Source organism: Penicillium lagena, assembly GCF_028827675.1.
Source record: "Penicillium lagena strain IBT 129212 chromosome Unknown utg000008l_segment0_segment0, whole genome shotgun sequence".
Taxonomy (NCBI): domain Eukaryota; kingdom Fungi; phylum Ascomycota; class Eurotiomycetes; order Eurotiales; family Aspergillaceae; genus Penicillium; species Penicillium lagena.
In genome coordinates, this window is record NW_026623229.1 from 233,837 (window position 1) to 259,293 (window position 25,457).

General features: G+C 53.6%; 12 protein-coding genes across 12 annotated transcripts; 7 read left to right on the forward strand and 5 right to left on the reverse strand.

Moving 5' to 3' along the window:
• Positions 1-144: 144 nt before the first annotated feature.
• Positions 145-360, reverse strand: N7510_010628 (uncharacterized protein; the record flags this gene model as incomplete). Its single annotated transcript, XM_056982553.1, has 1 exon — positions 145-360. One exon carries the CDS (start codon positions 358-360, stop codon positions 145-147), a length of 216 nt encoding a protein of 71 aa, XP_056828047.1.
• Positions 361-529: 169 nt separating this feature from the next.
• On the reverse strand, positions 530-781 carry N7510_010629 (uncharacterized protein; the record flags this gene model as incomplete). Its single annotated transcript, XM_056982554.1, has 1 exon — positions 530-781. The coding sequence occupies one exon, from the start codon at positions 779-781 to the stop codon at positions 530-532; it is 252 nt and encodes an 83-aa protein (XP_056828048.1).
• A 353-nt stretch (positions 782-1,134) lies between these two features.
• Positions 1,135-5,983, forward strand: N7510_010630 (CORVET complex membrane-binding subunit VPS8; the record flags this gene model as incomplete). Its single annotated transcript, XM_056982555.1, has 4 exons — positions 1,135-1,449; positions 1,499-1,925; positions 1,982-2,361; positions 2,405-5,983. The coding sequence occupies 4 exons, from the start codon at positions 1,135-1,137 to the stop codon at positions 5,981-5,983; spliced, it is 4,701 nt and encodes a 1,566-aa protein (XP_056828049.1).
• Positions 5,984-6,659: 676 nt separating this feature from the next.
• On the forward strand, positions 6,660-6,971 carry N7510_010631 (uncharacterized protein; the record flags this gene model as incomplete). The annotated part of the gene is made up of 1 exon (XM_056982556.1): positions 6,660-6,971. One exon carries the CDS (start codon positions 6,660-6,662, stop codon positions 6,969-6,971), a length of 312 nt encoding a protein of 103 aa, XP_056828050.1.
• Positions 6,972-7,561: 590 nt separating this feature from the next.
• On the forward strand, positions 7,562-8,692 carry N7510_010632 (glycoside hydrolase family 16 protein; the record flags this gene model as incomplete). The annotated part of the gene is made up of 2 exons (XM_056982557.1): positions 7,562-7,917; positions 7,972-8,692. 2 exons carry the CDS (start codon positions 7,562-7,564, stop codon positions 8,690-8,692), a joined length of 1,077 nt encoding a protein of 358 aa, XP_056828051.1.
• A 442-nt stretch (positions 8,693-9,134) lies between these two features.
• Positions 9,135-12,450, reverse strand: N7510_010633 (putative capsular associated protein; the record flags this gene model as incomplete). Its single annotated transcript, XM_056982558.1, has 7 exons — positions 9,135-10,091; positions 10,174-11,112; positions 11,162-11,314; positions 11,368-11,781; positions 11,841-12,238; positions 12,292-12,350; positions 12,407-12,450. The coding sequence occupies 7 exons, from the start codon at positions 12,448-12,450 to the stop codon at positions 9,135-9,137; spliced, it is 2,964 nt and encodes a 987-aa protein (XP_056828052.1).
• Positions 12,451-13,291: 841 nt separating this feature from the next.
• N7510_010634 (ribosome biosynthesis protein KRE33) lies at positions 13,292-16,548 on the forward strand (the record flags this gene model as incomplete). The annotated part of the gene is made up of 2 exons (XM_056982559.1): positions 13,292-16,287; positions 16,350-16,548. 2 exons carry the CDS (start codon positions 13,292-13,294, stop codon positions 16,546-16,548), a joined length of 3,195 nt encoding a protein of 1,064 aa, XP_056828053.1.
• A 752-nt stretch (positions 16,549-17,300) lies between these two features.
• Positions 17,301-19,280, forward strand: N7510_010635 (GMC family oxidoreductase; the record flags this gene model as incomplete). The annotated part of the gene is made up of 1 exon (XM_056982560.1): positions 17,301-19,280. One exon carries the CDS (start codon positions 17,301-17,303, stop codon positions 19,278-19,280), a length of 1,980 nt encoding a protein of 659 aa, XP_056828054.1.
• A 703-nt stretch (positions 19,281-19,983) lies between these two features.
• N7510_010636 (putative disulfide isomerase) lies at positions 19,984-21,445 on the reverse strand (the record flags this gene model as incomplete). Its single annotated transcript, XM_056982561.1, has 2 exons — positions 19,984-21,234; positions 21,302-21,445. The coding sequence occupies 2 exons, from the start codon at positions 21,443-21,445 to the stop codon at positions 19,984-19,986; spliced, it is 1,395 nt and encodes a 464-aa protein (XP_056828055.1).
• A 120-nt stretch (positions 21,446-21,565) lies between these two features.
• N7510_010637 (F-box protein) lies at positions 21,566-23,068 on the forward strand (the record flags this gene model as incomplete). Its single annotated transcript, XM_056982562.1, has 1 exon — positions 21,566-23,068. One exon carries the CDS (start codon positions 21,566-21,568, stop codon positions 23,066-23,068), a length of 1,503 nt encoding a protein of 500 aa, XP_056828056.1.
• Positions 23,069-23,339: 271 nt separating this feature from the next.
• On the forward strand, positions 23,340-23,853 carry N7510_010638 (uncharacterized protein; the record flags this gene model as incomplete). Its single annotated transcript, XM_056982563.1, has 2 exons — positions 23,340-23,393; positions 23,587-23,853. 2 exons carry the CDS (start codon positions 23,340-23,342, stop codon positions 23,851-23,853), a joined length of 321 nt encoding a protein of 106 aa, XP_056828057.1.
• Positions 23,854-24,565: 712 nt separating this feature from the next.
• N7510_010639 (uncharacterized protein) lies at positions 24,566-25,294 on the reverse strand (the record flags this gene model as incomplete). Its single annotated transcript, XM_056982564.1, has 3 exons — positions 24,566-24,723; positions 24,783-25,073; positions 25,135-25,294. The coding sequence occupies 3 exons, from the start codon at positions 25,292-25,294 to the stop codon at positions 24,566-24,568; spliced, it is 609 nt and encodes a 202-aa protein (XP_056828058.1).
• Positions 25,295-25,457: the final 163 nt, after the last annotated feature.

Below are 25,457 nucleotides of genomic sequence, written 5' to 3' on the forward strand. Positions count from 1 at the left end.
GCTGAGGCGGGTTGCAGGAGCAGGAGCCCGCTGAGCAGGGCTCCCGTGAGTCGTGTATAGTTCGGAGACATGGTGGATAAGAGAGGCAGGGTTGGTTTCCCTTGGCACATCAGACACAGACTTCTGTCTGGGAGAGCATGCTTCCTATATAAGCAGCGAGTCACGGCACGACATGACCAGACCACAACCACGCGTGCCACAGAATGATAAGCTCATGCCCTTGCCGAGGAAGGTCGCATTCCGCATGGTGTCGATCGATGACCGAACCAGGACAAGCAGCGTGGGAAAAGGAAGAAAAAGGAATGCAGGCCAACTGATCCAAACGACGCCCCATGCCCGCGCGGCTCGGTGATAGGGCATGGTGTCGCACACGCGCCTCGCCCGGTGACCGGGGGGTCTGATGGTGGGATGGGATGTAACTGCAGATCATCAGAGATCCTGGAAGCTTACTGGAGTTAGTCGCACGGCGTAGTCCGAGCTTTGCTCCCGCAGGTACAACACTATCGGCAGCCCCGGAGTCGCATTCGGCTCAGGGATGTGCAGGATTTGGACCCAGAAGGGAGAGGGGTGTCAAGATTCCGATACGCGGGGACAGATCCATCGACGCTGGGTGTGTGAAGTGCACGGCGTGTCTGCCCAGGTCCTGGTAGCAGCGTATCTGGCAGCGTCTTGGCCTGGATACAGTATCGTCAAGAATCGACCGTCCAAGTAGGGCAACCTGCAAGTAGACGCCTGTTGGATCAGGCAGAAACTGACACCCAACATACCAGGCACTAACCATAGTATGTATGTCACCAACTATTTCTTTGGATAATTTCGCTTCCGCACTAATCACTATATCCGTTGAATATACGACCCATTTAATTGAATGCGATGTGCTTGTACAGACAAGTACTTGGTGAGTAAACACGAGTACCTGGGCTGTGGGGCGCTCGGCGAGCTCGACTTCCCCGTCATCATCTCGGAGCCTCAACTTCCCCCCCCATCCCTTCGTTTCCATCGTTGTCTCTGTCCACCTGCGCTGGCCTTCCGGTGGCTTCCTCCCTCTGCGACTACCCCCCCTGTATTGGATATAATAGCCCCTCCCTTCCCCTGACAACCACCGGGAGCAATGGTCAGTCGGAGATCTTGCTCATGGGCTCGATGATGGAGAGCAGTGAGGCCCGGACACGAGAGGATGAGCTTGACCTGGGCGCCGAGAACCAATCAGAGAACCTTCCTCCGCAGCCCGACCGTGATGCTCTCGATCATCCCAAGCCCTCTGCCGGGGCCTCCGACGCCGAACTGGACACGGTAGACGACGACGCGCCCGACCAAGCTTCGGAGAAGACGGTGGAACCGGGTGCTCATCAGAGAGGACTGCGGAAAACACAATATGGCGAACTAACCGCGGCGCCGGGCAGTGTGGATGAGACGGCTTCGACCCCCGACGACACCCCATCCTTACATGTCAGTCACCCCCCGCGGATAGCTTGATCATTGGTCTGATTGATCCTAGGACTCTCTTCCATCCTCCCAAAGCAGCAGTGCTCTGGCACTCCGAGGCTCTCCACGCGCCAGCCCAAGCCCGGCCCACCGTCCCTTCGACCTTCGCTTTCAGTCCCGCTTATCCTCATTGCCATTGAGTGCGCCGGGATCACCCTTCCTCGCCCACCTCCACTCCCGACACTCCTCCATCGCAAGCCAGGTCTCTCCAAGCCCCGAATTAGACACTGAGCCAGTCCAAGGGCCTTGGGATGTCGTGCGATGGACCAAGCTACGGAAAATTACCGGACAGGCATTCTCGGAAATCGGAAAGCGCAATTTTGGACGACCAACTTGCCTAGCCATATCTACAACCATAGTGATAGGAACGTCTAAAGGGATTATCCTTGTCTTTGACTATCAGCAGAGTTTGAAGGCGATCATTGGCAACGGCACAAAAGGTTGGTCCAGAAACACGACTATGAGTGAATGTCAAACACTAACAACGTCACTCTAGCTGTGGAATGCGGCGCGATTACTTCGTTGGCTCTTTCTGCGGACCATTCGACTGTCGCCGGAGGACATGACACTGGGGATATCTTTACGTGGGAAATCTCGCGGCCCGCGCGTCCCTTCCTCCACATCCCTCCAATTCCAGCGGACCAGGTCGAGAACCGCATTTCCGACGGCCATCTGTCGAGCGTATCGGTCATTCATGTTGGGTTCCTCGGAACACGGCGCACTGCAATTGTGTCGGCCGACAAACAGGGGATGGCATTTTCACACCTGGCCACGCGGGGCATGGGAGCAGTAGCACGGACGGTGAAGACGACTCGGATTCTGGGCCGATATCCCTCGATTGCCCCTGAGGAAACCCGCCGGCGGAAACCCAGTTCGGTTCTTGCTTTTTCGCCTCTCTCCTCTCGGCAACGTGGAACAGCGCACTGATTCATTGGGTCTTGTTGCTTTGCTGACGCCCTATCTCCTGGTCATCGTGTCCACCACCCCGGTCGCTCAAACCCAGCACAAAGCGTCGCGCCCAAAGGAAGTTGCCGCTCATAGTGCCATGACCGGGGCCCTGGCATGGTTCCCGGCAATACGACTGAAGGGCAAAGATAGCCAAACATCGAACACGAAGCTTGTCTACTGCTGGTCAAACGTGTTGACCATTTTGGAAGTGACTGAAGCCGAAACAGATGAACCCGTGGATAAAGATCGCCCTCCGAGCCTGGTCTTCAGAGCGCGGAGCAGGTGGAAGGCGGATGAAGCCATCGTGGCTGTCCAATGGTTAAGCCGTTCCGTCCTCGCAATCTTCACCATCACGCAGCGACTTTTGATTCTTGAGGATTATTCTATGCATGTCACAGACTCAATTGACCTTGCCTACCGACATGTCTATCACACCGACTTCTTTTCATCGCAGCTGCACAACCTGGTCGAGCAGCTGGATGAAGAAGACACATCGATGCATGGCGTGGTTGCGGACGCATTTTATATGAGCTTTCGTGCCTACAAAGGGCGCTTGTTCCTGCTCGGTTACAACGAAGCCCTTGTCGGCAGTCTGTCAAACTGGGCTGACCGGCTGCTTGCACTCATGGAAGCCGGTGATTTCATTGAAGCAATTCGATTGGCGACGTTGTACTACACAGGCGATGGCGAGAAGCTCACTGTGGGTCTCCCCGAGGAGGATGCTTTGCGACAGCCACTTGTCCAGGAGAAGCTTCTGGAAATGATCTCGGCATCGCTCAAGTACGCCTTCGGTCGAAACGCTGAAGCAGACAATGGGCGACTTGAAAATCAGGATCTCGAGCAACTTGCGGACGTATCGATCGCCGCTTGTATCCACATGGACGACATCGACTTTCTTTGGGAGGAAGTTTTCAACTGGTATGAGGAGCAAGAATCCTCGGGGATCTTCTTGGATGCTCTCGAGCCCCGAATTACCGATGGGACCATTCGATCGCTGCCTCCGACTGCCGTCAAGGCCCTCATCAACCATTTCATCACGACACACTCAGCTGGCCGTTTGGAGGAGATAATCTGCCTCCTCGACACGACAACCATGGACATTGACCAGGTCACCACGCTCTGCAAGCAGCATAATCTGTACGATGCCTATATATACGTCTGGAACCGCTGTCTTATGGACTATGTTGGGCCTCTGGAGGAGTTGATCCAGTTTATCCCGTCTTCCACTGAACCTCTCGTCAATGGTGATTATGCCGTTGAAATGAAAAGGCACACGAACGCGATGAAGATGTTTCCTTACCTATCCTTCATCCTTACAGGGCGCGTCTATCCAACAGGAGACGCGATGGATGACGCCGAGGCACTACGGGCCAAAACGGTCTTGTACCAATATCTATTTTCAGGCCGCCTGTCTGGCACCGGCGATACCTCCGAGGGTGCAGACTCGTTTTCTCAGCTTCGGACGATGCTCAAATACGATTCATCCAGTTTCATGAGTATGCTCAACGAAGCTTTTGAGGACAGCTTCCTGAACGAATCCGACGCTGAGGACGCTCCTTCTTCAGGCGTGTCGATCAACCGACAATATCTCGTCAGCATTTTGCTTCAAGTTATGAATACGGCGTTCTTCACTTCTTCTGATACCATCTACTTGGACATGTTTGTTGCGCGCAATCTTCCCAAATACCCTCAGTATATTCTTCTTTCGGGCACGACCCTTCATCAAGTGCTTGGGCGACTATGCCACTATCCGGACCCGGACATGGTCGACGACTGTGAATTGAGCGCGGAATACTTGTTGTCATTCTACCACCCACCTGACATCCAGAGCATGATCCCGCTCTTCAGAGAGGCACGCTTCTTCCGAATCTTGAAATCGACCTACCGTTCTGAAAAGCAATACCCTCAGTGGATCTTGACATACCTTGAAGACCCGCATGACAGGGAGGCTATCTTTACAAGTTTACAAGATTGTCTTCGCGCGGGGTCCGGACTAGGTAAAAAACAGAGACGGGATGTGGTGGACATGGTGAAGAGCCATGCCAAGGAAGTGGCTGCCATCGACGTCAAGCGAACCGCTCAGACCATGCAAGATCTGGCTCCCGACACACACGAGACATTCCTCCACATACTGGAAGAGGACACCTACCAGCAATATCAGTATCTACTGGTCCTTGTCGAGCCGCAGGCCCAAATCAGCGTGGAAGGTCGGGCCCCGCCCCCAGTCGAAAACTGGATGGTCGAACGCTACGTGCAGCTGCTATGCAAGTACAATCCGGCCCACGTCGCAGACTTTGTTGATGGCCTGCGGGTCGGCGACATCCACCTTGAAGAACTGCTGCCGGCTATCGAGGAGAGCGGAGCTATCGACGCCGCGATTATCCTTCTTGCACGACAAGGTCAAGTACGAGTGGCGTTGGACCGTCTCATTACTCATTTGGGCACACTCGAATCCGGTTTGGTGGGAATTCTCCAGAGCCTGGGTGACAGTCCCGACTCTGCCAGTACAGCCGAGGCGATTGACGACCTTATTGAGTCTCTCAACAAATATGCTGGAGTCGGAACCTGGCTCTGCCAGGGCCAGACAAAGGCCGCCAAAAATTCGCGGACGGGTGGGACGAATGGAAAACGCGGCGTGGCAGATCAGGGTCTAGCGTTCGACGAGAACCTTTGGCTTGATCTCATTGAGGCAGTGGTTCGCATCGCCAGCAATGTATTCGGGCTCCTGCGGGATCAAACTGCTCAGGTCACCGAGTCTCTCGGAGGTGACACCGGCCGGTTGACAACCTCCTTCCGCATGCTGGTACAGCAGGTCTTCACAGCCCTACTCTCCAGCACCGTCAAAGGCGGTGGTCCCTCGACCCCCGAGCGGACTGATCTGTCCTTTCTTCGGATCTTGCGTGCGTTTCTCACTCAGGCTGCGAGCTGGTCGCCGTCGCTACTGGAGCTGCGCGCGGTGCTGGCCTCCATCTTCTCCGCGTACTCCTATGAGACGTCCCTGCTGACTCTGGCCAACGGCATGCTGGACCGGGACCTCTTCGTGCACGTGGACGAGGTCACCCGTCTGCGACAGCAAGGCTGGCGACCTCGCGGCCAGGTCTGCGAAATCTGCCATCAACGCATCTGGGGTCCCAGCGTCGGGTCTGCACACTGGTCGGCATGGGAAAAGAAACAGGGTGACGAAAGCAAACGTCGCATTGCTAAGCGACTTGAGGACGGATACGATCCTGCCTTGGAACGGGGGAAAGGGAAAGCGGCCGCCTCCGTCGTAGGTTCTGAGCAGCCGTTGCATCCGATGCATGCTTCAAACTCACCGTTGGCCGTTGACGGCACGGAGTACGGCACTTTGGCCAGAGAGAGCGCGGAGTCCGGGGTAGTGCTGCAGCCCGCCGTCGTATTCTCTTGTCGGCACCTCTACCACCGGCAGTGTGTGCTGGAGGCCATCAGTAGTTCGTCCGCGGGACGGGACCGGCAGCCACGAGTGTTTCGTCACGAGCGTGCCTTGTCCGAGTGGTCGGGAGTCGAGTTGTTCTGCCCCGCATGTACATAGTCCTATTTTTTTTTTTTTTCTATTTTAATTTAGTGTCCCTGCACAAGGGAAGTTCTGGTTGGAAGATCATCTCGATCGTAGCAATCCTTATAGTTTCCATGCATCTAGACCATGTGCCGAGAAGCCTAATCCATGCTAATCCATGCCGATAGTTGCACCGTTCCGACACTTATACCTCTAGAAACAACTAAACCAAGCGGACGCTATTTGCCAATGCAACCCGTCGGCTTTTATCCATCTACTTGTAACTAGTGCTGGGGTGACCGTGGTCCGATGAGGGTCGCATTGAAGGATTTTAGAACGGTTTCGGGCCAACCACCTTTCCCAAAGAGGACATTGGCAGCAATTAGACTGCGCGCTGGTGCCGGTGCTGAGTTCCGTTTTGGGGGAAGTTTTCAGTCAGGAATGCACGGTATGCACTCTAGTACTACTGCAAGCAAACTGGTACAGTATCCGCATTGTTTCGGATTGCGATCGGCGTGCGAGCTGACTCTTGTATGTAGGTATGTATCCTATTTTTGAATTTTGGCTTTGTGATCAGAATCTGCTGTCTTTTTGATGGGTTTTTGGCCCCAGTGGTAGTTATGCTGTGTTCGCCACTTTAACTCTAAAGATAGCGAACATTACACCATTTGGGGGCAGCAATCAAGACACAGCCTCTTCCAGATGGACCCTGATGAGCAATCTTGCAAACCTGTGGACTGGATCTCCGTCAGCACCGAAAACGAACGGCTTCTGCTGCTCCCATTTTGCCGATCCCCTTGCCGCCACCCATAAGCCCGCCCCTGGCCCGCGGAGATTTTCTACGGATCTGCGTCAGGGTCTAGCCAGTCAGCGCGCTGACCTGGCTTGTTCGCCACCAACGTTACCTTTTCCGGTCAGGGGCGACGGCGAGTCAGGCACCAACCGGTACGCGCTCGTCTCTGGTTCCGAAACGCCGTGGTTTCGAGTTTGTTTGAGAATATTGTCAGAGAGATCAAGAGTGTGAGGGCTGTCACAGAAAAAAAAACCCACTGCGTGTCGTCAGGTCGCGGGGTGTGGCCAGATGCGCCGGGCGCCTGACACCTCTTTGTCTGTCAAGTGTTATCATTCTGGCTGCCTGGTTGTCTTCTTCGTCTGGAAGTGGGTCCGTCCCAGTGGATAAATATTCCCGCACTATCTACTGTGTTATCAAGCAAAGAGGGTGGATCCTCGTTCTAGCCCGGATCCCGTTCGATCCATTGTCCCTGAAGGGAACCCACCTCCGCCTACTCTATCAAGTGGGCCGGGGCTAGATGGCGCCTGCAACACGCCACCATGTGGTCCCATGTGGTTCACTTTTCACCTGTCGGCAGGGGTCCGGACCCGTACAACTGAATTAGCTATAATAAGTCCGCCGCCGCCATCTGAAATATTTTCCTTCCCACGCGTCCTTCCTTTGTGATCTTCTTGGTCTATACAATCCTTTTTCACCAGCCCGGTGTATCATTCCTTCTTGTGGTCCCTAGTTGGATCTATTTGATTTTATATACAGACTGTGTCTGCTACAGGGGTTCTTTGACAGATACCCGTTTACTTTCTTGAACAAACATACTCAACATGTATATGCATACCCTCCTTTCCACGGTGGGCCTCTTCGCCCACCTCAGCTCCGCTGGCTATACGTTGCTGGACGACTATGGCAATACGGACTCATTCTTTGACCAATTCGACTTCTTCACGGGCACCGACCCAACTTCCGGTTTCGTCAGCTATGTGGACCAGGGCACCGCCGAGTCTGATGGCCTTATCTCTGCCAATGGTGGCGCTGTCTACATCGGGGTTGACAACTCGTCCGTGACCACGACGGGTCGCAATAGCGTGCGCATCTCGAGCACAAACACCTACACCCAGGGCCTGTTCATCCTCGACCTAGGACACATGCCCGCTAGCGCCTGTGGCTCGTGGCCTGCCTTGTAAGTTTTTGAAATCTATAGCTAAAGCAACAAGACTCTAATTATACGCTATAGCTGGCTTCTCGGCTCTGGCACCTGGCCCGACAATGGCGAGATCGATATCATCGAAGGCGTCAACGACCAGTCTACCGACTCGATGACCCTACACACGACGGACGGCTGTTCGATCAACAACTCTGGCTTTACCGGTACCTTGAGCACTAGCGACTGCTATGTCGACGCTGCCGGCCAGAGTAACAACGCCGGCTGCGGTATCTCCAACCCGAACACCCAGTCCTACGGCACGGGATTCAACGATATTGGCGGCGGCGTCTACGCCACGGAGTGGACCGACTCGGGCATCAACATCTGGTTCTTCGGCCGCGACACGGGTATCCCCTCTGACATCACGAGCGGTGCCCCCGATCCTTCGGGATGGGGCGAGCCCGCTGCTGCGTTTGCCGGCGACTGCGACTTTAGCGAGCACTTCTCGGACATGTCGATCATCTTCGATATCACCTTCTGCGGCCAATGGGCCGGTGCAGTCTGGAGCTCAGACGCGGTCTGCTCCGCGCTCGACAGCAGCTGCAACGACTACGTCGGCAACAACCCCACTGCTTTCGAGGATACCTACTGGAGCATCAACGGCCTCCAGGTCTATCAGGATACCTCCGCCACCAAGCGCGACGCCAACATGGCTAATAACCGTCGCATGAGTGCCCCCAAGCGCGTCCGCTCTCCTCCCACCCCCATGCGCGGCAAGTACCGCCGTGACCGTCTGAACTACTTCGCGTAGACGGGGGGGATCTGGTATCTCCATCTTGCTTCTTCTTTTTTGCTTGGAAAGTTCTTGGCGGTGTTGGATTTCCAACGGTGTTATATTTCTCAACTTTGCTTTTGATCATGTCGCATTTCAGCTTTGATATATGGGTAACGATTGTTCCGTGTTATGTCTCTTCCTGCTATCATTTTTGTGAATACCTGCGCTCAGCCTTTTGCATTTTGAAACCGGAACGATTGTCAAATCCGACCTAAGGTTCTTTACCCCACACTGCATATTCTATTATTAGTTCCCATCGTAGATTCATCTCCACAATGGAGTAGACTCAATCTGAAAGAAGATTAGAGACAACAAAAACCAGATCTAGCCCCCAAGCCCCACCCAAACAGACTCCATGTCAGCCATGCAAATCATTAGACACATTATGTACATGATGATGTTTTATGACAAAAGATTTTTAACCTTTGTAGCCCAACACATCGCGCCGATCATCCGTCAAACGGCCCCACTCCAGAAGTAGGCGGAAGAAGTAAATTTCCATATCTTCCTTGCGTAGGGCGTCCCCAACCCACTGGCGACCCTCCTCAGCAATTACGCGGCCCTGCTCCTGGTGGTCCTCCATGCGATTCGGTACATGGTTGGATGAGACACCTGTGAAATAAGCTAGGGTACTCCAGAGACCGTGCAGGCGAATATCAACAGGTACGAAATGGACCCATGACGTAATCCTCGAGTCGAACCATTGTCGGAATAACCCCGTCTTCAAGGGGAGGCTGTGGCTCTGGAGGAAGGGGAGGAAGCGGCCGCTGAAACCGGCGCCGTCGAGGTCGAAGAGAAATTTGTGGGTCCAGTGCTGTTGGAAGTCGACCCAGGACACGGTGCCCATTTCGGCGCGCTGGAGCTCGCAGTCGTCACAGCGGACGAGTGGGTCGGCGAGGTGGACGTTTGTTTGCAAATTGAGTTGGGAGGTTGGTGCGTTACCAGAAAGAACCTCGTAGCGGTATGAGTCTGGTTCACCTGCTGGGAGTAGAACGGAGACGTGGCCATGTGTGTTGTTGTTGATCAGGTGTGCGGTCCGTTGTCGCGGCATACCCTTCCACTCGCCGAAGCGACTGACTCCCTCGGATGTACTGCCAATCCAGAAGAGATCGCTTTCTTTGTTGACCCACGAGAGATCTGGATGTTCCCTGGAGGGTTTATATTCGACTTTGTCCATGTAGTTCCACGGGCTTGGAAACAGGATGTCACTGAAGCTGGATAGCGCACTCTGGCTGAACACCGGCACAAGTTCCTGGGAGACCTTGAACGAGGCCGGAGATAACAACAGCCCGTGAAGAAAAGCCAGATCTGGTTGATGGCAAATATCGGAGGCGAGATTAAAGTCCAAGGGGAACTGGCCCATCGAGTGCGGGGGCTGCGCAGCTGATACATATATCGTGGCGGTCCCAAATCCTTCGAGAGCGCGCTTTGGACGACGGTGGACAGGTTACGCTCACATACGGGTCGAATATTCCTCTCCATGAGCTGTCCGTAAACACCGTCTCGTTGGTTTGGTGAGCAGGCTCAATCGGGCCCCAGCCTTGATCTCGGTCCATCGACCAGCCGTTGACAATTTCCTCTTCGGGAACGGGGGTTTGGTGATGTACAATCCGTTTCAGTGCTCTCGCCTTCCTATATGGCACGGCGACTCGAGGCTCATCATTCAAGTTGAAGACCAGATCCATGTCCGGGAGGTGTTCAGAGAACTTCTCAATCATATTTGCAGCCCCGACCACCATCCAAGCATGAGTCGGCTTGATCCCCTCTTGCACTCTAGCTTTCCCATTGCGAATACTGATGGCACCGAGATCATTGAATGGATTTGTGGCGAGCTTGTGTGTCATATCCCGTAATTGATCGGGACGCAGGGCCCGGAATGGAAGCAGATTGTCATAGATCTGAGGGAAATCGTCTATGACAACTGAGGACCGATTGATCGCATACTCATACCATTTGTCAAATCCTGGTGGTGGATGCTGATTGTATCGCCGCCGATATTCCATGACGGCCTCTTCAATGTTGTTACTGCTCTTAGCTTGTATTAGGAAGTTCTGGTGATTGATTCGTCCATTTTGAATGAGCACGTCAATCGGGTGGGAATGAACTAGTCTCTCTTTATTGACGACGAACCACAGACCTATTCCAAAGAGCGAAACAAATAGCACTTGGAGGACAATGTTCGTTCGGCGGAAAGGTCTCGTCTCCTTTTCGGAGGCAACTTGTGCACCAAGGAACAGTAGAGCCCCCATCAAAGATGTACCCAAGGCGGTGGTGGCGTAGAAGGGGGAGATGAAAGGGAAAGGCGCCGGTTCTGCGTAAAGTGTCGATACGGAAAATGTGTAAATGAAGACAAACCCTGCCAGAATTGACACCCCAATGATGCCATAGTGCGGCAGCTGAACCACTTAGTACTATTTCCCACGAAACATGCAGCGCAATACTTACAATATGCCAGGCTGACAACACCAAAATGACTGCCAGCAGTGCTTGGCTCAGAGCACTGCGCGAATACTTTGCATCCAGAAATAGCTGACCGTTGTGCTCAGGGAGGTGACGCTGCACAAAAATCCCGATGATCGTCCAAACGAAGGCCACGCCCTAAAGCCGACAGTTAGACTACTAACACAGACAAACGACCGTCTCTCACTTACAAATAGACCGATTCCCAGAGAAACCAATGTGCGCCTTCGCTGCAACTCTTGCATCCGACTGATTTCGCGCCATAACTCGGCGATACCAATCAGAAGAAATGAGTCGAGGAGGATGTTTAAGATCTTGTATGTCCGTAGGCGCAGTGCCTCGCCAACAACCTCGGGACAGATGTAGGTCGACTGTTGTCCAGCCGGAAGCGATGAGGCCAAACAGCCACCAATCAAGAGCAAAGAGGCAGCTATCACAAATCGCAAACGGCCTTGGAATAGGTAGGACAGAAAACCCCGGCTGGGAATAGACAGAGACGGCGATTGTGGCTGCGCAGATTGCGCTAAAGGGATATAGTCGCTCGGTCTCCGAGACCGCTGATTGCGCCAGTAGTCGTAGAGAGAGACGGCAAAAGGGACGGCATACTGATGGCACAGGACTATCAGACATCGAGCGCTGCAGGTGAGCATTTCGGACAACTTACTTCATATGTAGCGGGCGCGCATTCGGTATGGAGCGTGATCCGGCGGAACGTCTCAATGCGTAGACCGCATAGTCCGGCCAGCAGAGCGACCTTGGCCCACTGGGTGACTTGCCATCGGGATCTCCAGGAAAGAGGAGTGTTTGGATTGCTAAAGCCACTGAAGACGGAAGCCGGCGAGGATACCGAGAAAGGGGACGAGGCCGATAATGGCGAGGATATCGGCGATTGGGTCCGTGATGGATTCCGTGAAGGCAGTTCAAACTGGTCGGGGAAGGGATTGCCAGACGGTTTGCGCGTTGGCGATGGCGGCCGGTTTACTGATGGAACCAAACGAGCCCATATCATCAAAGCCACGCCCAGAAGAATACACACCAGGATGGCCGTGTCGACCGGGCGGTCTATACATGGTCAGTCCATTCCTCTCTATTTTGAATGTAGAATGTGGACCTACCAAAGGCGAAGGTGGCATTGTAGGACGTGGTGAGGAAGAGAGAGCTCAGCAGGAATATCCTACGGAAAGGCGTCAGTGTCGGTGGCTTGGTACAAGCTAGGGAGATCGCACTCACCCCACACAGACCTTGAGGCCAGTGTCCGGCGAGATTTGGAACATGTTGATTAGTCCCGCGTGACGGCGTCAACGGCCATGGCGTCAGGAAATAATGCGCCTGGGGGAAGAAGAAGGAGCAAGGGGAAAGAAGCGCGTTGGACAGAAGACCAGAAGATGAGGAGGAAGAAGAAGAAGAAGAAGAAGGAGGAAGAGAAGGTGGTGGAGTCAAGGGGAGTGCAACGAGGGAGAAAGGCTGGCCAAAGCAGGGAACAACGGTCTGGGCGGCATTGCGTCAACGGAAAATACGATGATGATTATTGACTGTGGTGCATGTATTATTATTTATTGATATCTTCTATAGCTGCAAGTAGAACTAGATTAAATAAGAAGATCCAACAGACGACTGTCGCTACACCGAAATTGACTCGTTCCTCTCTGCAGTATCCAAGTGAGATCATGAAGTATGAAGGGTTTTAGCTTAGGGCAAACTTGGCTTTCCTTGGCCTGGGGGCCCACTTGCGCTGTCAGCGATTTTCCCTTCAAAGCTGCACGCGCAGACCCTGCATCGACAGGACGCGTCATCCAATGCCAATAAAGTTACTCTACTAGTAGCCGCCGCTAAACGGAATTCAGTAGGAAGCCACGTGACCAGAGGAATCATGTGACTCGGTCGAGGCGGTATCAGATACAGCAAGCGGTGACGGACGGCAGTATGGTTTTTTTTTCGTTCGGTCGATCGACGGAGCAACTTTTTTTGGGTTTTTTGTTTCCGACGCACTCGAACTAACCACCGAGCGTTCTGGAGCCAGTGGTGTCCCGGGTTATCCTATATTACCAGTCTTGCGAGTGACCTTCTTCGGCTCTCTCCCGCGGTCAGCTCCCGCGCCCTCCTCCCACAACCATCATGCCTCGCAAGGCCATCGACTCGCGCATCCCCGCGCTCATTCGCAATGGCGTGCAGGAGAAGAAGCGCAGCTTCTTCGTCGTGGTGGGCGACCGCGCCAAGGATGTGATTGTGCATCTGCACTACATCATGTCCAGCGTCGACGTTAAGCAGAACAAATCCGTGCTCTGGGCCTACAAGAAGGATCTGTTGGGCTTCACCAGTCACCGCAAGAAGCGCGAGGCCAAGATCAAGAAGCAAGTCAAACAAGGCATCCGCGAGCCCAACCAGGAAGATCCCTTCGAGCTGTTCATCACCCTCAACCAGATCCGCTATGTCTACTACAAGGAAACAGAGAAGATTCTTGGTAACACCTACGGCATGTGTATCCTGCAGGACTTTGAGGCTATGACGCCCAATCTGCTAGCGCGGACGATCGAGACGGTCGAGGGAGGTGGTATGGTGTTGCTGCTGCTCAAGAGCATGAACAGTCTGAAGCAGCTATACACTTTGTCCATGGACATTCACTCGAGATACCGGACGGAAGCACACGAGGACGTGGTCGCTCGCTTCAATGAGCGGTTTATCCTGTCACTGGGCAGCTGCGATTCGTGCTTGGTGGTCGACGACGAGCTGAACGTGCTGCCCATCTCCGGCGGCAAGAATGTCAAGCCGCTTCCTCCTCCTGAGTCAATCGATGCCACCAAGTCCGGCCCACAGAAGGAGCTGAAAGAGATCAAGGAAAGTCTGGCGGAGTCGCAACCCGTGGGCCCTCTGGTCAACCTGGCTCGCACCGTCGACCAGGCCAAAGCGCTCCTCACCTTTGTCGATGCAATTGCAGAGAAGACCTTGAAGAGCACAGTTGCGCTCACAGCAGGCCGAGGACGCGGAAAATCGGCTGCCCTTGGTGTTGCGATTGCAGCAGCCATTGCTCATGGCTACAGCAATATCTTCATCACTTCCCCAAGCCCAGAGAACTTGAAGACGCTCTTTGAGTTCATATTCAAAGGCTTTGATGCCCTGGGCTACTTGGATCATGTCGACTATACCATCCTGCAATCGACAAACCCTGATTTCAACAAAGCCATTGTGCGCGTTAATGTCCACCGCAACCACCGTCAAACCATCCAATATATTCAGCCGCAGGACGCTCATGTTCTGGGACAAGCAGAGCTTCTGGTTATTGATGAAGCCGCAGCCATTCCGCTGCCGATGGTGCGGAAGCTACTGGGCCCTTACCTGGTCTTCATGGCCTCCACCATCAACGGCTACGAGGGTACCGGCCGATCATTGTCGCTGAAACTGATCCAACAACTACGGGAACAGTCCCGCGGAGGTATCAAGGCCGACGACACCGACGTTGCAGACCGTAGCACAGGCAAGTCTGCTAAGAACGCAGATAAGAACCTTGGTGGTCGCTCATTGAGGGAAATTACTCTGGCCGAACCGATTCGGTATGCCCCGGGAGATTCTGTGGAGAAGTGGTTGAACAAAGTCCTGTGTCTCGATGCGACTCTGCCCAAGTCCCGGATGAATACCCAAGGCTGCCCTCACCCGTCGCAATGTCAGCTGCTCCAGGTCAACCGTGACACCCTGTTCTCCTTCCACCCTGTTTCCGAGAAGTTCTTGCAACAGATGATGGCATTGTATGTGGCCAGCCACTACAAGAACACGCCCAACGACCTCCAGCTTATGAGCGATGCCCCTGCACACCAGCTGTATGTGCTCGTCCCGCCTATCGACGAAGAGGCCACAAAACTACCGGAGCCGCTCTGCGTCATCCAAGTTGCTCTTGAGGGTCGCATCAGCCGGCAAAGCGTTCTCAACAGCCTGAGTCGTGGCCAACGAGCCGGTGGGGATTTGATTCCCTGGCTGGTCAGCCAGCAGTTCCAGGATGAGGATTTCGCCAGTCTATCAGGTGCTCGCATTGTCCGGATTGCGACCAACCCGGAGTATGTGGGTATGGGTTATGGCTCGCGGGCTCTCGAGCTTCTGGTGGATTTCTACGAGGGCAAGTTCACGAGCTTGTCGGAAGACATGGCTGCGCCCCAAGAGGAAATGGTCCGCGTCACAGACGATGAGCTTGCCAATTCTAATCTTTTAGACGACAACGTTCACGTCCGAGACATTCGCTCCATGCCGCCGCTGTTCGGCAAGCTAACGGAGCGCCGTCCCGACATGCTCGATTACATCGGCGTCAGCTACGGCCTGACTCCCAATCTTCACAAATTCTGGAAGCGCTCCACCTTCAGTCCAGTGTATCTGCGGCAGACTCCCAACGAGCTGACGGGTGAGCACTCGTGTGTGATGCTGCGTACTTTGACGGCCGGCACCAACGATGCCGCTTGGTTGGGCGCCTTTGCACGAGACTTCCACCGCCGGTTTCTGGCTTTGTTGTCGTACCAGTTCCGCGAGTTCCCCTCTGTTCTCTCCCTCAGCATCTGTGAATCGGCCAATGCAGGCGCAAAGCTCGACCCATCTATTGTTGGGCGCCCGCTGAAGAAGGCCGACCTTGACGACGCCTTTTCGCCGTTTGACTTGAAACGTCTTGACAGCTACGCCAACAATCTTTTGGACTACCACGTCATCCTCGATATGGTGCCCATTATCTCCGAGTACTATTTTGCCAACCGTCTCGCCGGCAAGGTCAGTCTCTCGGGTGTGCAACAATCCATTCTCCTCGCCATCGGCTTGCAACGCAAGAGCCTGGATGCTCTGGAGAAAGAGCTGAATTTGCCTTCGGCGCAACTCCTCGCCATGTTCCTGAAGATCATCCGCAAGGTGTCTACCCAATTCCGGGGTTTGGTCGAAGGTGCTGTCGCCGACACCATGCCCGCCGATCAGGTCCCCTCGGCCATCTCTGCATCCGGAGCTCACGACGATAATCACGTCTCTGAAGACCGGTTCAAACCACTAGAGACTGGCCTCGACGAGGAACTGCGCCAAGGCGGCCAACAGATCGACGAAGAGATGCGCGAGAAACAGCGCGCACTGATTGACGCTCTCCCACTGGACCGGTAAGATCAATCGATCCTCGTCCACAGCCAGGAATGAACAATAACTGATTTCCAGCCTCCAGATACGAAATTGACCACGGCTCCGCGGCCTGGGACGACGCGGAGAAACAGATCCGCTCTGGCGGTGGCTCCACCGTGAGCGTCAAGGGCAAGCCGTCGAAACGGAAGAAGGGCGAGACTGCGCGCGAGATCTTTGACAAGGAGGTGGATTCCAAGCGGCAGAAAATTATCAAGAAGGGCACGGAAGGCCGCAAGAAATAGATCGATATCTGTCTTCTTTTGCATTTGACAAGGTGTTCCTTTGGTTTCTGCTGGGATTTTTCTTTTGTGTACCTTTTGTCTACTGTGTATACAATCCACATCATTATTGTTGAAGCGAGGACTTAGTGGACCTCTCCGATTGCTCCCCATTCCTTCCATCCACCACACCGGATTTTGTGACGATTTTCATCGAAACTTAAAAACCCCGGGTTTTGTGGAGGCCGGAGGCGATAGATGTATCATGTACTACTGTATCCCGAACCCCTGCCCGTGCCCCTTTTCCATGTTGGCATGCGATTGAGCAACCCTGCCTCGGCATAAACACAATTATGGTTCACTCCACAAAGGGGAGGACTTTTTAGGCTGAGCATGGGGACCTACCTAGTCTGGTTTAGGGCAGACAACCCCAGCCAATAATGATTTCTAGACTCTGACTCGTCCGGTTTTTCAACTAACAATTCCATGCCCGCTCAGACAGGCGCCAGTTACACTAGCCACCCACTAGTCTCGGTTTCTCCGACTTCCGATAGGTACGCTAACGACACGAAGGCGGGAAAGAAATAGGACTCTTGACGATCGTTCTCAATCCCAAGGCCCACCATGACTGAAGCGTGTTCCCCCGTCACCCGAGGCTGTCTCCGGGGACATGCCCACAGCCTGCCATGTACAGGGTTTAAATATAACTGCAATTCTCTAGTCGCGTGGCCCATTCGTCAATGGTCCGTCCGCTCATTGTGAAGTCTTATTTGGCCATGTTTCTCCCTTCTCTCGGTATCGGCCTCCTAGCAGCTTCGGCGTCGCTTGCCAATGCAGTCGAACTCCCGGGCTACGAGTATGTCGTCGTCGGCTCAGGGGCCGGCGGCGGTCCTGTGGCCGCTCGTCTGGCCATGGCGGGCCACAAGACACTCCTGATTGAAGCTGGCGATGACCAAGGCCAAAACGTGAACTACAGCGTCCCCGCATACTCAGCCAAAGCCTCCGAGGACCCGGCGCTGGCGTGGAACTTTTTCGTCCACCACTACGCCGATGACGAGCGCCAGGCTCTCGATTACAAGACTACTTATGAAACTCCCGATGGAACCGAGTATACAGGTCTCAATCCGCCTGCGGGTTCGACGCTCAAGGGGACGCTGTATCCGCGGACGGGTGCGCTGGGTGGTTGCACCGCGCACAACGCCCTCGTTGCCATCTACCCGTTTGAATCAGACTTTGAATACGTCGCTACCCTGACGGGTGATGGATCCTGGGCCCCGGATAACATGCGCAAGTACTTCGTCAATGCAGAGCGGAACCACTATCTTGCTCTGAGCCCAGGACACGGCTACAACGGCTGGCTGCAGACCGAAGAAGCGCCGCTCACCCTCGTACTCGAGGATACGCAGCTGCTCAGCATGATCACCGGCGGCCTCTGGGCCCTGGGTAATTGGACCAGCGGGATCTTCAACCTCGCTACACTGGCCGCGGGCGATGCTAACGCCGACTCGCTGGCGCGCGACCAGAACCCGGGGTACTATCAGATCCCTATCTCGTCCAAGGACAGTGTGCGTGTCGGGTCGAGGGACTTTGTCGTTGACGTGCGTGATGCGAAAAATGTAGATGGCAGTAAGAAGTATCCACTTGATGTGCGCACCAACTGTTTCGCAACCAAAGTTCTCTTTGACGACTCTGCGAGCCCGCCCCGTGCAACGGGCGTCGAATTCCTCGACGGACAGTACCTGTTCAAGGCTAGTCCTCGATCTGGAGAAGCGCGTGGTACTCCAGGAAGCGTGACGGCATCCCGCGAAGTGATTGTTGCCGGTGGTGTGTACAACTCTCCACTGCTTCTAAAGCACAGCGGCATTGGTCCTAGAGACGAACTCGAAAAATTCGGCATCCCCGTCGTGGCAGACCTGCCCGGAGTTGGCTCAAACCTGCAGGATCACTACGAAATCGTCGTGCAAGGCAGTGTGCCAGAAAACTTCACCCTGCTTGATGGCTGTACATTCACCTCCAAGGACAGTACAGACCCATGCCTACAGCGCTGGGAGAATCCCGTTCTCGGAAATAGAGGCACGTACGCCTCGGATGGCTTTGCATCTACCATGTTCTTCAAGAGCTCAGCTACGGCAGATGAGAACTGGGATGTCTTTGTCTTCGGCGGACCTGTCAATTTCCGTGGATACTTCCCTGGATACAGTATCAATATCACCGCGCACCACGATGTCTGGAGCTGGGCTATCCTGAAGTCTCACCCGCGCAATACGGCCGGAAAGGTTTCCCTGCGCTCGGCGGATCCCCTTGATCTCCCTCATATCGTTTTCAATTACTTCGATACCGGCAGTGGTGACTACAGCGCTGATCTCGAGGCTCTGTATGAGGCTGTTGAACTTGCCCGGGACGCCATCGCACGCCAGCTGCTTCCTGTTGAAGAGATCTTGCCTGGTGCGGGCGTCACATCGGCAGAGGATATTGGGGACTACGCCAAGAATACAGCTTGGGGTCACCACGCCTCGTGCACATGCCCGATTGGTGCTGACGATGATCCGATGGCCGTTCTGGACTCGAAGTTCCAGGTCCGTGGTGTAAAGGGCCTGCGTGTGGTTGATGCTTCCGTCTACCCTCGTATCCCGGGAACGTTCACGGCAGTTTCGACTTATATGGTTGGTGAGAAGGCTGCTGATATTATCCTCGAGCAATTTGGGCAGACTTCGCTCACTGACCAGGGCTTGGTTAACTTGGGTGATCTTCTCTAAATGCTTTGGGGATTGTATTTTTAATTGACTGTCAAATTCACCCCCCATCGGATGAGATATTTTGAGATCTCACTGTCTGGACATAGAATGATTTGGGTCTCTTTTTTGTATATATGAGAATCGTCATGAAAGATGGTTACGGAAACGTGATAGTCACTGTCGTTGAATCTAATGCAAGGGTAGCCTTTGCCCAAAGAACAATCGATAGGCTACCATCTCTTCTTATTTTGTTCTGTTTGATTCCCTCCAGCAGCTAATAGAACAAGAGTTGAATGAATCCCGACCTGTTCGAATAGCTGAGAGAGTGTCTTAGAGAACCGTGAAACACCTGGACCCCGCAGATTGTTTATGTCTTGAATGCCCCCGGCCGACTAGTGTCGAACGACTCACAGCTCTGAGACGCACATCACGAGTCTACTTTCTTTCTTTAGCTTCAAAGCCATATGAGGAACCGTAGATACGGCAAGGCTCCGAAAATAGAATAGAAGTAGGCCTTCTTTTCACAGATTGATGTGTGGGGCGGACATCTATACTTCCAACAATCCCCAGGTGAAAGAAAGAGAATCATTAAATTCAGAAAATAGATCCATATCTCCCCGAGATATAGGACGAAGAACATGCAATTCGCTAAATGAGATCCGAGATGAAACCATACAAGTAAGTAAGCAAGGCAAGAAGGTTTGTCTGGCCAGCTCTCCCTCCATTAAAGCTCATCATGCTCCGGCTCAGCCTGAGATTCGACCACCAGTCCCTCCGGCAACTTCTCCTTCGCACCCTCACCCAACCGGAGGGCATCCACCCAAGCCTCGAGAGCGTGGAGACCAAAGTCCTCACTCTCACCGTACTGGCGCCACCATCCACGGCGGGCATTCAGAGCAACGATTTGGACCGTTTGGTCATTGGCTAACCCCAGTCCGTCGCGCACAGTCTTGGAGCCTGTGTTGATGGCGGGGACCGCATACAGCGGGAAAAGTTTCGTTCCGCGCTGGGCGTGCTTATGCGCGATCTCGGCCAGATTGGCCAGTACATCTGTTGCGATAGCGGGGAGAGCGGCATCCGCCTCGCTAGGCTCTGGGAGAAGAGCAAGCACACACGTTCCAGACTTGGGTGCGAGGCAACTAGACTCGAGGGATTCGGCAGTGGCGAGAGTGGGGATCGGGGGTGTGGCGATAGGAACCTGGGCAGGTTTGCTTTCAGCGCCCTCCACATTGGAATCGTCGTCGGCCGTGGGTGTCGGTTTCGCAGCCTTGGAACCAGCGGCGGAAGCCGCAGCTTCCGCTAGCGCGCCTGGCAAGGCGTCCGGATTCGGCTTGGCCGTTAGGCTCAGGAACGCAGTAATCGGGAGTTTCTTCATTTCGCCATTGTAGACCTTGTTCTCGCCGCTGTCGGCGGGAACCAGGACAAGTGTTGGGAACTCGGTGATGTCGTATTTGTCGACCAACTCTGTCTCCTTGTCGCGCACCTGGGCGAAATCAATGGAGCCCAGGAAGTCGATCGCCAACGCGCGAACAAGCGCGCTGGTTGAGCCCTTTTCCGTGAACAGGATCGCCTTGGGCCGGTCCTCGTTCTGGGCCAGCCACTTGTCCAGGTCCTTGTTCGTAGCGCGCTTGACGTGGTTGGGGATCTGGTCCACCACTGCGTCGACAATGCCCTTGGCAGTACGCGCGCCCTTGTAGTCCTCCACGCGTGGCTTGCCCGGTTTCTTTCCAGGCGTCACGATCTTCAACGTTGGGAAGCCCTGCACGCCCAACTGGCCGCAGAAGGCCTTGTTCTCATCATCGTCGCAGTTGACGGCCGCAACTTTGGCCAGACCGTTCAGGTTCTTCGCCGCTTTTTCGTATGCGGGCTTCAAATTCTGACAGTGGCCGCACCACGGGGCATAGAATCTAGAGCTCGAGGTCAGCGGGGAAGAGCTGCGATAACGACACGTGGGTCCAAAATGAGGGAAGAGAAGCTTACTCGACAATCTGTACACCGATGTTAGCTGCGGAGTAGCGATGTCAAGCAAGGGATTGACTCACGGAGGTGTAGTTTGACTTGGCAATGAGATCGCTGTAGGTCTTCTGGTTCAGGTTGAGCACTGGCGACTTCTTGGAGTACAGGCCGTCGGCGTAAGCGGGCAGCGCCGCCAGCAGGGCGAGCAGGATAGAGTTGGGCAGCTTCATTATTCTGTATGGCGATGCGAATGAACAGAATGGGGAGAACAAGGAGGGAAGGAAGGAAGGAAGGAAGATGCCAGGTGTCGTCGGCGCCAGGTGTCCTGTGTGGGGAACACAACTCTGCCAATGACAACACCAACACCCGAACTGGCCACGCTGCCCCTGGACCTCTTCTGGGTCATTACGAGCCAGCTATCCTTCTATGACGTCGCGCGTTGTCGCCAGGTCTCGCGCTCATGGAATGAAGCCTTTTGCAGCGCATCTATCCTCGTGCCGCTGGCGAAGCGATGGTTCTTGGGGACCCCGGAGGCCGACGAGATCATAGCCAGAAGCTCCGATATTGACAATACCGAGTGTCGCCGTCTGTTTGACCAAGTCGCTTCCCGGTGGCATCGAATGTCGATCCAGAAACCTCGCTCGCTGCAGAAATACCAGCTGTGCGATGACTTCGGCAGCAATGGCGAGCGCGAATGGTTCCCCATCCCGCCGTGGGAGTCGCATGCTAGCCACTTCAGTGACCTTGTTGACCGACCGTTCGGCGAGGCGATGTGGACGTGTGCCGATCACTTGCTGGTCTATCCCAGTGCCCATCACCAGTGTTTGGTGCTGATGGACCTCGAGACGGACCGTCACTTTATGGTGCCATTTATCGTCCATGGAAAAGTCGTGCGCCGAGTACGCCTGCAGAACCAAGTGCTTGTTGTGGAGTGGGCAGAACCCCAAGCCTTTCACTGGCTCAACGACAGCGACGGTGTCCATCGCCACTTTGCCTCGTCCTTCGACGTGACGCGCAACTCCGACGATGGTTGGAGCATTGTCCCGCGCAACGAATGGAAAATAATGTTCCTGGGCCACCCTCTCAGTGACCGAGACCGCTTCTTCTCGTCTCATACTAACACGCACTACGTGATCTATATGTGGCAGCCGAACCGCAGTCTTTACACTGCAGACGAAGATGCGCCGATTGAATCCTTGTTCGTCTGGGACATTTCGAAGCCGTCCTCTTATCGTCCGTCTCTGGATCCTACAGGCAGTCTGAGAGATCAAGAATCAGACGCACCCACGGTCGAGGTTCGCTTCGGTTTCCGCGATCTGGAATTCTTCGGTATACGACAACGCGGGTGTCCCAGCATCCAACGACTAGAAATCACAGACGATGCCCAGGCTCTAGAAATTACAGAGAATATCACTGATGAGGAATACGAGTGGTGGCCATCATCATTTACTATCGTTACCAGCATCCCCTTATCGGGCTATGGCCCGCACCGTCGGCACCGAGTTGAGGCTCCCCTAGTGCCATATCGCGGGAACTGTAGCTTGCAAGCGACCCCGCTTGGGCCTGTGCCTCTCCTATGGGAATCGAAGTACCCGGAGAATATCCTCGACTATGTTTATCATCCCATCGACTATGCTTCCATACCGTCATTCTTCTTCTGGGTCCTTCTCCTGAGCCGAAATCCGGAAACACAAGAGGCAAGCGTATACCTCCAGTTTCAGTCTCTTCACTACCCGCCCCTCACTCACCCGAATTTGGACTTCGCGGGCCGAGCGAAGCTCTGTGGCGGCGAGTCATACTTGGTGGGCGAAAACTGCAACCGAGAGCTGGTGATCTGGCGATTTGACCGCTGAACGAGTGCTACTCGGCATGGCGGGTATCAGGGACTTACTTTGATCCCAAATCTGAATGGGAGGAGCTTGCCATTTCTACACGGCTTTTCCACCACCAGTCTTCCAACGTCGTCATCTTCAATGAGTGGCTAGGCTAGGTCACCCATTTTACCAATGACGCAGCCCGAATCTTAAGGGACGGTTTGCTTGATCACAATACTCTGCAAGTTTCTGGCGTTCAAAGATACCACCCTGATCCCGTCGGACGTGATTGATACGTTCTTCAAGTACTATGATGAAACAAAAGCACACCCCCTATGGCTTGCGTACTTTGATCTCAAAGGCGGTGCGATCAATGATGTGCCCATGAACGCCATTGCCTCGTGCATAGGACCGGTCTTAATCTCTTTCAATCTTACGCCTTGGGCCTAGACTTTGGGCATGTGTCGCAGATCAAGAATTTATTTGAGGCATTGTGGATATCCTCATTAATGGAATGCCTGGTAAGGGCCACGAATGGCGGATACTCTAAATTATAGAAGCTCAGCTCAAATGGCTCTGCGTTCCCATCTCCTTATACCTCCCAGGCCTACCACTCGCGGTTTAGATATATTGCTTCATTACCCTTGTCCACGCTAACACCCGTAGAATCCGTCCCTGAATCATTTACCACGACCACCTTCGCCAAACCTTCTCTTCCTCTCACTACCCAGGCCCCGCAGAGCCCAGCCCCAGGACCCGCAACCAAACCAACTAGCACACTCAACACCGCAATCCGCCAGGCCGCATCCATAAAGACCCAGTAGAGTACAGTAAGTCCAGTCGCCACCACATCAGCATGTATGAAGAACAAAGCAGCACGTTTGGTGGGTGATCTGTCATCCGGTACAAATAGAATTTCGTAAAGGAGAGCAGTGTGCGAAGCTACAGAGCACATCAACGGTACAGCATATATCATGACGAGCCCCAACTTGGTTGATTCTGAACTTGGAGCTACCTCACGGGGCCTTCTAATGAAATTGGTGGCGGGCGACGACACCCACCGGCGGACGACCTGGGGAATGGTGGAGACATAAGCAGGGAAGAAGAGCCAGATAACGATCCATAAAGCGGACGGTGTAAAGATGACCAAAGCGATAATAGGAGCGTTAGATTAATTATGGAGGACTATTTCACCTATCAGAAACTAAAGAATCACGAACTTCTCACTTTTAAGAAAACAAACAAGGCGATGCATAGATTAAGGTCAACGAATACATGAAAAGAAAGCAATAACAAACACAGCGAGATTTGTTTTCACATTTTTCCTTTTTCATTTTTTTTATATTCTCATCTTTTGCCTCTTTTTTTCGTTTCGCTTTTTCTTTCTCTTGTTCTCTCTTATTTTCTTTCTTTTCTTTTACCTTTCTCGCCCTTTCTTCTCTTTTATCAAAAAAAGATCTTTCTCCACGAATTATTAAGCTGCAAGTCTTGAAAGGTCGTGTCTTTCGAGGTCCCCCATTCCCTGGATGTATGGTATTACGCTGCCATGCATGAACCGGATAGCTGAGTCTGAGGAGGACCGACGTCAACCAACTGTGCACCGTTAACTGCAGTGACACTATGGTCAATGCCCTCGAAGATACAATCAACGCCCTGAGTATCCAACTCTATATGAGAGATGCTGAGAGGATTAGCTAGAACAATTAGCTCAATTCATTCATCCAAACGGAAGATCGTAGGTAAAAGGCCATACTGATTTGCATAGCTTGACCATTTGTGGGGAAGCTCTGGACGAATTGGGCATTGGCTGCACCAATGAAGGTGACCTGAACCTGGCCACCAACAGGTTGAGGTTGGGGAGCAGGCATAGGAGGGTTTGGACCCGATCCCAGTGGCTGGCAAGATCCAGATACCTGGGTTTGAGGAGGGCCAACATCAACGGTTTCGGCTCCATTCACAGCCGTAACACTGTGGTCAATACCATTGAAAGCGCACTGGACGCCAGCAGTGTCGGACGAGATATGCGAAATACTCAATACATTAGCTGATGAGGTTAGAAACGATACATCAGATGTTTGGCATGACCGTCAATCAGTATAGCTCACAAATAGTGATAATAGAACCGTCGGCTGGGAAGCTTTGAGAAAATTGAGCGTTGGCTGCGCCAATGAAGGTTATCTCAACTTCCTGAGTTCGCTTAACTGGACCTCCATTGGTAGTCGTGGCAAGGGCAATCAAAGGGGTAAAAACTGTAAGAAACTTCATTTTTGGGGGAAAATATCCAAACGCCGTGTTCAATATTTCTGATGGGTTGGAAATGCTTTACTCAATTTGTATCAAGACAAGGATCGTTCAGAAGAACATGGCGTAGTATTTTATATGCGTGTTTTATTGTACCTTGAGAAAAGTCGACTACATCATCTGATGA